The following is a 12,324-nucleotide window of genomic DNA, read 5'->3' on the forward strand; positions in this document are numbered from 1 at the left end:
AGCAGACTTGCGTGAGGGACGTCACCCTGCAGGGAAGAGATATACAAAACAATGACATCAAACATATAGAAACAAAGTCTTAGAGAAACGGGTGCTGAAAAAAAAATCCTGGATTTGGCAACAGGCCAGGACATAAGCCTAATTCTTCTGCCCCCCCCCATCCAATTTTTCATGCCATGGGGGAAAATTGTATTTTGTTCCTTAAATGATAAAAAGAGAGCCTATATATTACTTTAGCTCATTTTAGTACATCCTTTTTTCAAGAAGCTCTGACTGTCATACATGGTTCTTCCTTTCCCCTTTCCATCTTCACAACAGTCCTATGAGGTAGGTTAGGCTATGTGGCCCCAAGGGTAGCCAGCATTCTTTGTGGATGGGTAGACTTTGGGAGGGCTTCTGGAGTTCTGGTGGACCTCCTAATGACCCTTGTGTTTTGGCTGCTGCGTGACACAGAGAGTTGGACTAGATGGACCACTGGCCTGATCCAACATGGAGAGCCAGTTTGGTGTAGTGGTTAAGTGTGCGGACTCTTATCTGGGAGAACCGGGTTTGATTCCCCACTCCTCCACTTGCACCTGCTGGCATGGCCTTGGGTCAGCCATAGCTTTGACAGAGGTTGTCCTTGAAAGGGCAGCTGCTGTGAGAGCCCTCTCCAGCCCCACCCACCTCACAGGGTGTCTGTTGTGGGGGAGGAAGGTAAAGGAGATTGTGAGCCGCTCTGAGACTCTTCGGAGTGGAGGGCGGGATATAAATCCAATATCTTCTTCATCTTCATCTTCTTCTCTTATGTTCTTATGAACCTAGGTTTCACAGATTGTAGTCTGGCATTCTACCCCCTATACTACAATTCTGGTTTACCCGTTTTCTCCCTCTCCACATCTTTGGAAGATATATGTAACTGCTGCAGATACCCCTGCCTTCTGTGGCTAGGCAGATGGTAACCTTAGATATGGCCTTCTTGTTCATGCTACCAAAACTTTGGAGCTTCCTGATCTATCTATCTATCTGTCTGTCTATCTATCATCCATCCATTTATTTATTTGACTTAATGGATTGTCCCATCCCGACAATGCTGGGCTTTGGGTGATGTACAGCATAATTTGTCCTTTCCCATCTATCACTGTTTTTCACCAATAGGTAAATACATTTTTTTCATTTCACCTGACTTTCCCTCAGCAACACCTCCTTTCCACTCTCCATTTTAATGTAGTTTCTGCATCTTTACATATGTACCGTATTTACATTTGGGTTTTAGCTGGCTTTCTTATAGGGTTGCCAAGTCCTATTAAAGAAATATCTGGGGACTTTGAGGGTAGAGCCAGGAGACATTAGGGGTGGAGCCAAGATCAAGGCTGTGACAAGCATAATGGAACTCCAAAGGGAGTTCTGGCCATCACATTTAAAGGGACGGCACACCTTTTCAATTCCTTCCTTCCATAGGAAATAATGAAGAACAGGGGCACCTTCTTTTGGGGCTCATAGAATTGGACCCCCGGTCCAATTTTTTTGAAACTTGGGGGGTATTTTGGGGAGAGGCACTAAATGCTATACTGAAAATTTGGTGCCTCTACCCCAAAAAACAGCCCCCCCCCGAGCCCCAGATACCCGCAGATCAATTCTCCATGATTTTCTATGGGAATAAATCTCCATAGGGAATAATAGAGTTCCCAGCAGACATTTCTCTCCCATCCCCCCGCTTTCTGATGACCCTGAAGTGGGGGGAGGGTCTCCAAACTGGGGGATCCCCTGCCCCCACCTGGGGATTGGCAACCCTACTTTCTTATCAATTTTTATAAGGCTCTGTTTAAACAGCCACCTTAGTGGCTCTGACCAGGGAGAGAGGCAGCATATCTATTTTGTAAAGAATTAAGTAAAATTCTGTCCAAGTATACAGCCTTGCTCTCCAGCCCGTCTTCACTATCAAAAGATCTACAAGCCAGCATGACATAGTGGTTTAAAGTCTTGGACTAGGATCTGGGAGACCCAGATTCGAATCCCCACCCTGCCATGAAAGCTTGCTGGGGTGACCTTGGGTCAGTCACCCCCTCTGAGCCTAACCTACCTCACAGGGTTGTTGTGAGGATAAAATGGAGACGAGAATGATGCTTTGGGTTCCCATTGGGGAGAAAGGTGGGGTCTATGTGTGTGTGTATGTATCATTGCAAATATTATTGCAAATATTATTGCAGTAATATTATTGCAAATGTTTTCATATGAAGATGGAAATGAACTCCTACCTGCAGCCTGAAGTGGTCTGATGGAGACTTTGATTTTGCAGAGCATGATTTTTTAAAAACCAACAAAAATACACCAGAGCAAATTCAGACTTTGCTGCTTCTGGAAAGCTGAATGAATTAATATGTCTCCGTTAACAGAGCTCTGTTTACATTATCAATAGCTCCACTTTGATGCAACATAGCTAGATGTTGAAAAACTGCATAGGGAAAGGTGAACTCACGTTTATACAAAGTGTAGGGAAAGAGAGAGGGAATAACAACCCTCCCAGTGGTAGGAAATTACAATCCCTTTCTCAAAGCTATATGTGCCCTATCTTGGCTAAAATAAAGCATAATAATAGAGATCTAAAGAATACAGATAATGCATTTTTTAAAAATGGAACTCTGTTCATTTTGCCTTGCTGAAAATGCCTGGCTGTGTTTGCTAGCTTTAAAAACGTGATTCACCCCATAACAGGACATTTTAAATCTCCCAACACCCCCACCTTTAAAGCACCCCCCCTTTTCCCCCCTTCAACTCACCCCAGCTGCTGCAAACACTGGCAATGCAACAATAGCTGCCCAGCAGAAGCTTAGCTGAGCACCGTAGCAGGAAGGGACTTTACACTGTTTACCGTCCCCTCCCCAACACCTCTCAAAGTTCGGGGGCCCCTCTGCAAAGGACTTCTCTATGGCTTTAACCCTTGAAAGCAAAAGTGACAAGCTTGAGGAAATCAGAAAGCAGATTGGGGCAGGAGATTTCTAAGGATGTGGAGGACCCGTCTTTTTCTTTCGCCGTTGTCTTATTCCAGATTGCAAGCTCCTTAGGGCAGGGAGCCATCTTGAGCCCTTGCCTGTGTTGCCTCCCCTAAACCCAGTTAGGGGCAGGGACCTATCTTCCTCAATTCCTTCTGTTACCGTCCCTGTCCCGATCTCCAGACAATTAGCATTTCCCCTGTAAGAAATGGCTGCATTGGGAGATGGATTCTATGGCATTAGTTCCCCGCACCCAGGTCCCTCCCTCCCTAAATCCTGTTTTCCCAAGGGCCTGCCCCAAATCTCTCAATCTGGGGGTGGTAACCCTGTCTTTCTCCCTTCCCTTTTTTGCATCCCTGAAGGAGGAGGAAAAAGAAGAATCGCATGGCAGAGTTACACACAGGAAGCATATAATAATATAAAATACCTAACCAATTTGAGACAATGGGTATGCAGGTCAATTGGACAGCCCCCCTAAGAACTAATGTCTAAATTTTCAATCCACTCAGCAGCAACTGGGGAGAGTTCAAAGAGCTCTATCACATCTCCCTGGAAAGCACAACACTCACGTTCCTGTGATGGAGGTGGTAGGGATGCCAGCCTCCAGGTGGCACCTGGGGATCCCTCGGAATTACAGCTCATCTCCAGACGACAGAGATCAGTTCCCCTGGAGAAAATGGCTGCTCTGGAGAGTGGACTCTATGGCATTGTACACCACTGAGGTCCTGTCCTCCCCCCGCCCCATCCTCAAATCCTCCGGAGTTTCCCAACCTGGATCTGCCAACCCTTCCCCATCCCACTCCAAAGATCAGGGGAGACCTGGCAACCCTATTTGGCAGGCTGAGGCTGCACTACAACTGCATTTGGGTCATGGTATTTTGCCCCATTTAAACGATAGGTCTGCTCTGCACAATGGCCAAAGCCCGTTCATATTCAAATAGCTGTGCAATTCTAGCTCACCTCTTCGTGTTTCACCCTTAATAACACTAAAGAGCTAGGCTGCCAGACAATTGTAGGATCTCCTGGCTACACTACACACATGGACTGTAAACTCCATGAGGCAAGATACTGCCCTTCTTCGGGCTACCCCTCCTGGGCTGCCCTACTCTACATGGTTTACATCTCTCTTTTGTCTCTTGGAAAGACTTTTGTACAGAAGAGTCAGAAATCCAACCAATGCAGATTCTCAGCTCAAAGCTATTTGTGGTTATAGAAAAGCTAATCCAGGTGGACTTCTGCCTGCTGTTTTAAAGGATGCCCCTCCTCCCAGGGTTCCCAGGTCTGTGTTGGAAAATACCTGGAGACTTCGAGGGAGAATCCAGGAGAGGGTGGATTTTAGGGAGGGGCCTCAATGATGATGATGATGATATTGGATTTATATCCCGCCCTCCACTCTGAAGAGTCTCAGAGCGGCTCACAATCTCCTTTACCTTCCTCCCCCACAACAGACACCCTGTGAGGTGGGTGGGGCTGAGAGGGCTCTCACAGCAGCTGCCCCCCTTTCAAGGACAACCTCTGCCAGAGCTATGGCTGACCCAAGGCCATGCTAGCAGGTGCAAGTGGAGGAGTGGGAATCAAACCCGGTTCTCCCAGATAAGAGTCCGCACACTTGACCACTACACCAAACTGGCTCTCTCACTGGCTCAGCATGGTGCAAGGCCACAGAGCCCCCTTCAAAGCAGACATTTTCTCCAGGGGAGCTGATCTCTGCCACCTGGAGATCAGTTGTAAAAGCCGGAGATCTCCAGGCCTCACCTGGAGGTTGGCAACCCTCCCTTCTACCCAAAGAGTACAAAACAAAATTGGAGTTTAGTGGCACTTTGAAGACCAACAAAGTGCAAATCTGGTAGGATTGCCAATCCCCAGGTGGGGGCAGGGCATCCCCTGGTTTGGAGGCCCTCCCCCTGCTTCAGGGTCATCAGAAAGTGGGGGGGGGGGAGAGAAATGTCTGCTGGGCACTCCATTATTCCCTATGGAGACCGATTCCCATAGGATATAATGGAGAATTGATCTGTGAGTATCTGGGTCTCAGTGGGGGCTGTTTTTTGAGGTAGAAACACGAAATTTTCAGCATAGCATCCGGTGCCTCTCCTCAAAAGATCCGCCAGATTTCAAAAAGATTGCACCAGGGGGTCCAATTCTCTGAGCTCCCAAAGAAGGTTCCCCTATCCTCCATTATTTCCAATGGAGGGAAGCAATTTAAAAGGCATGCAGTCCCTTAAAATATGATGGTCAGCACTCCCTTTGGAGTTCAATTATACTTGCCACACCCTTGCTCCTGGCTCCACTCCCAATGTCTCCTGGCTCCACCCCCAAAGTCTCCTGGCTCCACCCTCAAAGTCCCCAGATATTTCTTGAATTGGACTTGGCAACCCTAAATTCTGGGCAGAAGCTGTCATTTCTTCAGATGCGCAGCTACATTTCAGTTTCCTGCATTTCTTACTCCATTCAAACCGACTCTGCCCCGGTGAAAGTTACTATTAAAGCGTCAGCACACTGATTCCTAGAGAGGCCTGATGAGGGGGGACAGTTGTGACCGAGGAGCCTTTCCTGTTCCTTTCCTTACCCGCGTAGAAGGGGGGAAATCTGCATTTTGAATTTCCCAAGCTCGAGCATCGGAGTTCCTTGGTGCAAAGGAGCTGAAGGTGCAAAGGAGCTTCACTGCCGCGCTCAAGTGGCGGTGAGTTTCAAGGCACCTAACCATTTTGCATAAGAAGGTAAAACTACCGGGAAATGAGAGGGAGGGCATTAAAACGGGCAAAGCAATGCACCGTCCCTAACTTCCCCCTTCAGAGTCAGGGATGGCCTGGAGAACTGAGCCCTGCATGGAAACTCTATCTAGAACCACCTAAGAATAGGACGTATGTTAGGTTGCCAACTCTTCAAACAGCCCCTGGAGCTCTGTCTTTCCCAGAAGTTTGATTGGCACCCCTGAGCCCGTGACCGGGGGTGGCCAAACTTGCTTAACATAAGAGCCACATAGAATAAATGTCAGGTGTTTAAGAGCCGCAAGACATGAGCATCAGATGTTGGAGAACTGCGAGGAAGGAAGGAAGGAAAATAGGAGGGAGAGAGGGGTGGAAAGAAAGCAACTTTAACTTTAAAGGCATTCTCCAAGCCACTGGCTGGTTTGGTGAAGAGATTTAAAGAGACACATGGCTTTTCCAAGCCAGCCAACAGGATGGTGGGGGCTTCGAGAGCCACACAAACTGTGTAAAAGAGCCACATGTGGCTCCTGAGCCACAGTTTGGCCACCCCTGCCAGTGGTCATGTTTTACAACCCAAAAATTCTGTGTGGTTTCTGCAGGTCAGGGGCAGGGGAAGATCACGATAGTTTTGAAAATTTTTCCAGGCCAGTTGACAACCCTAGAATTGAACCTGAGAAATATTCTCGTTCCTCTGATGGGTAAAATTGAAGATTTTTAAAAGACAGAGCTGATTTTCACTTGAGAGCTATACAGAAAATTAAGAACATAGCCATGCTAGATCAGACCAGTGGTCCACCCAGTCTAGCATCCTGCCTCAGAGTAAGAGACCAGTTCCTCTGGAGGGCCAACAAGAGGGCACAGAGGCCAAGACCTACCCCTGATGTTGCCTCCTGGCTCTGGGATTCAGAGGATTTGTGCCTCTGAACATGGAGGTACCCTTCAGCCACCATGGCTAGTAGCCCTTGACAGACTTATCCTCCATGAGTCTACCTAACCCCCTTTAAAAGCTGTTTATTCCTGTGGCCGTCATGACATTCTCTAGCAGCAAATGCCACGTTTTAATCATTCTCTCTGTTAAGTAGTATTGTCTTGTTCATCTTGAACCTGCTACCCGTTGGTTTCATTGGATGCCCTTGAGTTCTAGTGTTTTGGGAGAGGAAGAAAATTTTCTCCTTATCAGCTCTTTCCACCCCATGGATCTTTGCACTGATATGATATATTTGCAAATACTTAAAACTCGGTGTTGAAATGACTTCTTTCACAACAGAGAGAACCCATAGCTAGGTTGGCAGAGCTTTTCATGTAGATGATTCCGGGCTCGATCCCCAACAACTCCAGCTAAAAGGATCTCTTTGCCTGTGAGATCCTGACAAGCCAGCCAGAGGAGATGAACTACCCATCCAACTTGGCCGGTTTCAAATACAGACTGTTCTGGGGAGTAGCCGTGGAGCACCCAGGCAGAAGGTTCTAAGGTCACTTCCTGCCAATATAAGCCAAAGGATGAGGGAAAAAACCTCCCTCTCCTTGAGACCTCAAACAACCACCTCCTGTCTCAGAAGAGACCATCTTGAGTAGGAAGGACCAGTGGTCTCTGTGGAACGCAGCTTCAGATATTCTAAACTAGAAGCGCACATATGTTTGTTGTCAAACCAGGGAGTTTTATTTTGCCATTTTTGAAAAATAATTCTGAGGTACCTGGAAACCCAGTTTGGATTAAGACTGTGGGGAGGGGTGGGGTGGTTAAGTGTCCTCCCCTGGGCCATTTTCATAACCTGAACCAGGGACCCACTGTTCACCCCACTGAGTTAATTTATGTCCAAACCCAAACACCTTTATTGGCATAGAAATAAAAAGTACAGCATAGCAAATTCACATAGAGTTTCAGCTATAAAAACCAGTCAAACATCAAGAAGGGGAGCTAGTCATTTGCTCCCTGATTATTGTGGCAGCCAAGAAGTACTTTGCAACTAGCCTTGTGATTTGGGGACATTGGTCAGATAGTAGAAAGAAAACTAACTTTGCCTCAGGTAATCCATAAAGATTAGACAAAATAGGTTTGATTACACAGTCCTGCACTTCCCCATAAAAATCACAGTGAAGTAAGACATGGGTGACTGTTTCGAAGTGCCTTCCATTACATGGGCAGAATCTTTCCTGATAAGGGATATTGGCAAACCTCCCAGACAGTACTGCTGAGGGTAAGTTAATTTATGTGTCCTGATGGGTTACCCTGAAGTTTCCTTGATGGAACAGTAGTGGTTCTTTGGGGTAAGTTCTGGTCAGGAAAATGGCATGCCGGGTAGAGCTTGAGCCATCTTCCCCACAAGCTGTGGTCTCCTTTCAAGTCAGGCTGACACAAGCCTGAGTACTCCCTGGCTTCATAGGACACAGGCCAGATGAATGTATGGTCAGTTCCTCAGGAGGTTGGTTTTGTGGGAGACTCTGGAGAGTTGATAACAGTCAGAAGAGTTGATACCAAGCTAGATGGACTGATTAAATACTGGGATTTCTCCTGGCTCTTCTTTGACAGTCTGTTCTCTCTCTCTCTCTCTTTTTCAGGGCAATGTCATTTACTAGAGCCACAGCGTTGTCATGGTCTACAAAATGTCTGCCAGTCTGGGAGCATTAACCACCTGATGCATCTCTCAGGCATCCTGCCATGTTTTGGTGGGTCATTCTGTGAGGTAGATGGCCTTGAATCCAGCCCACATGAACAAGGGTTGAGAAGAAGAGGTATTGGGCTTGAGCTGAGATTGGCCTTTTCTAGGTGTCATGGCCACAGAGCTTACACACAAGCATAATGATTCCCCTAGGATTAAACTGGAAGAGCCTGATCCAACCGCCCTTGAACCAGGGGGAGGGTTGGAGTCTGATGGAAAACCCCTACATCCTGTTCAGGCCGGGAGTATCCAGGAATTTCTCCACACCACAACACCCTCGCAGGTGAAGCAGGAACCGGATGAGGAATTACCACAGCTTTGGGAAGCCCAGTGGCAGGAGTTCCTGAAGGTGGTAGAGACTCCCCGTTCAAGGTGGGTCCACCATGCGAAGCGGCCAGAGTTGACATTGTGGGAAGATACGAAGATGATTCCAGCCCTCTGTGAAGGACAGGCCAATGCTAATCGACTCCTTCAAAGAGAGGGCAAAGCAAAACCACTGGAAGGCCTCCTCATAATAGATGGAGGTGAGGAAGATGATAGAAAAGTGAAGGAAGAAACCCTTGAGGAGAATCACACCAATGTGGTCCCGCAGGGCCACCAGTTCTGGCACTTCTGCTATCAGGAGGCTGAGGGTCCTCGAGAGATGTATGCCCAGCTCCGGGAATTATGTTACCAGTGGTTGGCGCCGGAGAGGCACACCAAGGAGCAGATCCTGGAGCTGGTGATCCTGGAGAAGTTCCTGGCCATCTTGCCAGCAGAGATCCAGAGCTGGGTCCGAGAAGGAGGACTGGAAAGCTCTGCCCAGGCTGTAGCGCTGGCGGAAGGCTTCCTGCTGAGGCAGCTGGACAGACCAGTAAAGCAGGTGAGAGCTTGAAAGAATACCCAAGGGCCCAGAAAAGAGCAAGAGTACAGGAGCACCTCGGAGACTAACAAAATTTGTGGCAGGGGGGAGGAGCTTTCGTGCGTCACTGCTCACTGCCTCCAATGCAGCTGGAATATGAGTCCTTCTGTCATATATTGGAAAGTGGAGTGATTTCAGATGCTGAATGACAATAGCAGGCAAATGATATTAGCAGGTGCGATTGGATTAGATGTGATCAGGAATTTTTTGAGCAGGAACACCGTTCTGGCTGGCTTGGTGCTGGGGGTGTGTGGCCTAATATGCAAATGAGTTCCTGTTTGTAGAAAAAGCCCTTAGCGAAACAATGGTGACACCAGGGGCTAGGGCCTAATATTCAAATTAGTTCCTGCTGGACTTTTTCTACTCCATGGAGGTCCCTGCCCTCTCCTGCCGCCATTCCCAAACCTCCAGGAGTTTCCCAACCTGGATCTGGCAACCCTGCTCCCCCCGCATTGCCCGCTGGTGGAGGGCAGGAAGGACCTGGCAGCCCCTGTTCTCCTTGTTTATATTTTGTTCTGTATTGAGAGCATTAAGCGAACACCTGTTGTTCTAGAGCAGGGGTGTCAAACATGTGGCCCAGGGGCCAAATCAGGCCCCCGGAGGGCTCCTATCAGACTCCTGAGCAACTGGCTCTTGTGTGCTTCTTTTGCCCTCTCTCTTGCTTTCTTCTGCATCTCAACATCTCAAGGCTTGCTCAATCGCACAAGGGGGGTGGCGGCGGCCGCAGGCATGGACAGCTTCAGGAGGGGAATGGATGGGCATATGGAGCAGAGGTCCATCAGTGGCTCTTAGCCACAGGCAACTCTCTGTCTGGGGCAGTGATGCTCTGTATTCTTGCTGATTGAAGGGGGTCACAGTGGGAGGGCTTTTGGAGTTCTGGCCCCACTGGTGGACCTCCTGATGGCACCTGGGGTTTTTTGGCCACTGTGTGACACAGAGTGTTGGACTGGATGGGCCACTGGCCTGATCCAACATGGCTTCTCTTATGTTCTTATGAGTTACAGAGCAAAAGCTCGATTTTCTCCATTGGTTGAGGGTTCTCCCCCTCCTGGTCCCCTGGGGACGGAGGGAAATAGCCAGAGCTTCTTAGTTCCCTGGATCTCATGGGAGAAATACAAAGAAAGCACCTTTAAGACCAACAAGTGCCAATGTTTTAGGCATGTTTTATTTTAAGGGTTTTTTTTAAAAAGCTCTTTAGTCTTGTTTGTCTGTGTCCTTTGAAATCTTAAATAGGTACAAACATGGCCCAGCCCAACATGCCCCGGCCCAGCCTAACAAGGTCTCACTTATGTCAGATCTGGCCCTCATAACAAATGAATTCGACACCCCTGTCCTAGAGGCTCCTTGCAACTACATTTGGATTGGCTGCCCTTGTGGATCTGGTCAATCAGGTAACATTGGGTTGAATGAAGCCCATGCAAATGAAGGCAGCAGGCACCTGTTTTCCTATTGGTGAGTTTGTATTCCACTTGTGTTTCCTATTGGTGACTTTGTATTCCATTTGTGTTTCCTATTGGTGCGTTTGTATTCCGTGGGGGGGTGTTTTGGGTTGAGGGTTTCTGTATATATATGTGGCTTGCCGCTTGTGTTGTAAGCCAAGCATCTGAAGAAGTGAGCAGTGACTCATGAAAGCTTGTACTCCGCCACAGATTTTGTCAGTCTTTATAGTGCTGCTGGACTCTTCCTCATTTCTAATGCTGCAAACAGATGGGGCTCCCCATCTTGACCTGTCTCTGGAGAAACAGTCCAACGTGGAATATACAAGCAACACACCATAGAGTTGACCACAGGGGGGAGAGTAAGCTGTGGTTCAGGAGAATGAGACTTTAGTACACCCATTTTATTCCAACAATTTAGACCTCCTCTCTTGATACCCAGGGCTCCACCAATCAGTAGATACAGAGCTTTTTTTGTCGCAGGAACTCCTTAGCATATTAGGCTACACCCACCTGATGTAAGCAATCCTTCAAGAGCTTACAAGGCTCTTCTTACAGGGCCTGCTGTAAGCTCCAGGAGGATTGGCTACATCAGGGGTGTGTGGCCTAATATGCAAAGGAGTTCCTGCGACAAAAAAAGCCCTAGTTATACACATTCCAGGCTCTGCCACTGCAGTACCAGCTCCCAGAGTGTCAGTCAGCATCCAGTTTCTCCCCTCCAACATGGCTTTCCCAGCCCCCTTTCCCAGACCTGAACAGGATCCTCTTTGCCAGGGGTGTCAAACATGTAGCCTGGGGGCCGAATTAGGCCCCCGGAGGGCTCCTGTCAGACCCCCAAGCAACTGGCTCTTGTTTGCTTCCTTCTCCCTCTCTCTTGCTTCCTTCTGCATCACTCCATTCAAACCTGCATCACAGCTTGCATTGCAAGGCTTGCTCAATCGCACAGGAACTACAGAACTACATCTATTTTCTCCATTGGCTGAGGCTCCTCCATGGTGACAAAGGTCGGGAGGAATAGCTTGCTGTGCCAGGCTCCCTCAATTGCACAGCAAAGCTGCTGAGCTATGCCTCTCTTCCTTCTATTCGCTGAGGCTCCTCCCCCTCCTGGTCCCCTGGGGAAGGAAGGACAGAGCCAGAGCTTTCTTTGCCCAGTTCCCTGGATCCCACAGGAGAGATACAAAGAAAGCACCTTTGAGACCAACGAGTGCTAACGTTTGAAGCATGTTTTAAGTTTTTTAAAATATATTTGTGTTTGTCTGTGTCCTATCTAAAGTGTATATCTCTGCTACCTAATCTTAAAGAGGTACACACATGGCCCAGTCCAACATGGCCCGGCCCAATAAGGTCATTTATGTCAGATCTGGCCCTCATAACAAAATGAGTTTGACACCCTTGCTCTTTGCTATTTCAGGCGCTGAGCCCATTTGAAGAAGGAGCTTTAAATTCCCGGGCGCCCCTGCTGGCCGTCACAGCAGATGTTCGCAGGGATGCAGGCTTGCTGAGTAAGACTTTGAATCCCAGAATTTCACAGATACCTGAGCAAGATGTTTGACTATTATTAACATTCCCATTAGAAGCTCTGTGTTCTTGGGAGTTGGGAGGAGTCAGGCTTACTGGGAAGGGCTGTGGCTCTGTGATAGTGCGTTT

At 48.1% G+C, this 12,324-nt stretch overlaps 1 protein-coding gene across 1 annotated transcript; it reads left to right on the forward strand.

Annotated features, from left to right (window-relative positions):
- The first annotated feature begins 8,242 nt into the window (after positions 1-8,242).
- Positions 8,243-12,229, forward strand: LOC132571834 (zinc finger protein 75D-like). The gene is made up of 2 exons (XM_060238628.1): positions 8,243-9,202; positions 12,089-12,229. The coding sequence occupies exons 1-2, from the start codon at positions 8,453-8,455 to the stop codon at positions 12,227-12,229; spliced, it is 891 nt and encodes a 296-aa protein (XP_060094611.1). The 5' UTR covers positions 8,243-8,452.
- The last annotated feature ends 95 nt before the right edge of the window (positions 12,230-12,324 follow it).

The sequence above is a fragment of the Heteronotia binoei genome, chromosome 5, assembly GCF_032191835.1.
Source record: "Heteronotia binoei isolate CCM8104 ecotype False Entrance Well chromosome 5, APGP_CSIRO_Hbin_v1, whole genome shotgun sequence".
In the NCBI taxonomy this organism is placed as follows: domain Eukaryota; kingdom Metazoa; phylum Chordata; class Lepidosauria; order Squamata; family Gekkonidae; genus Heteronotia; species Heteronotia binoei.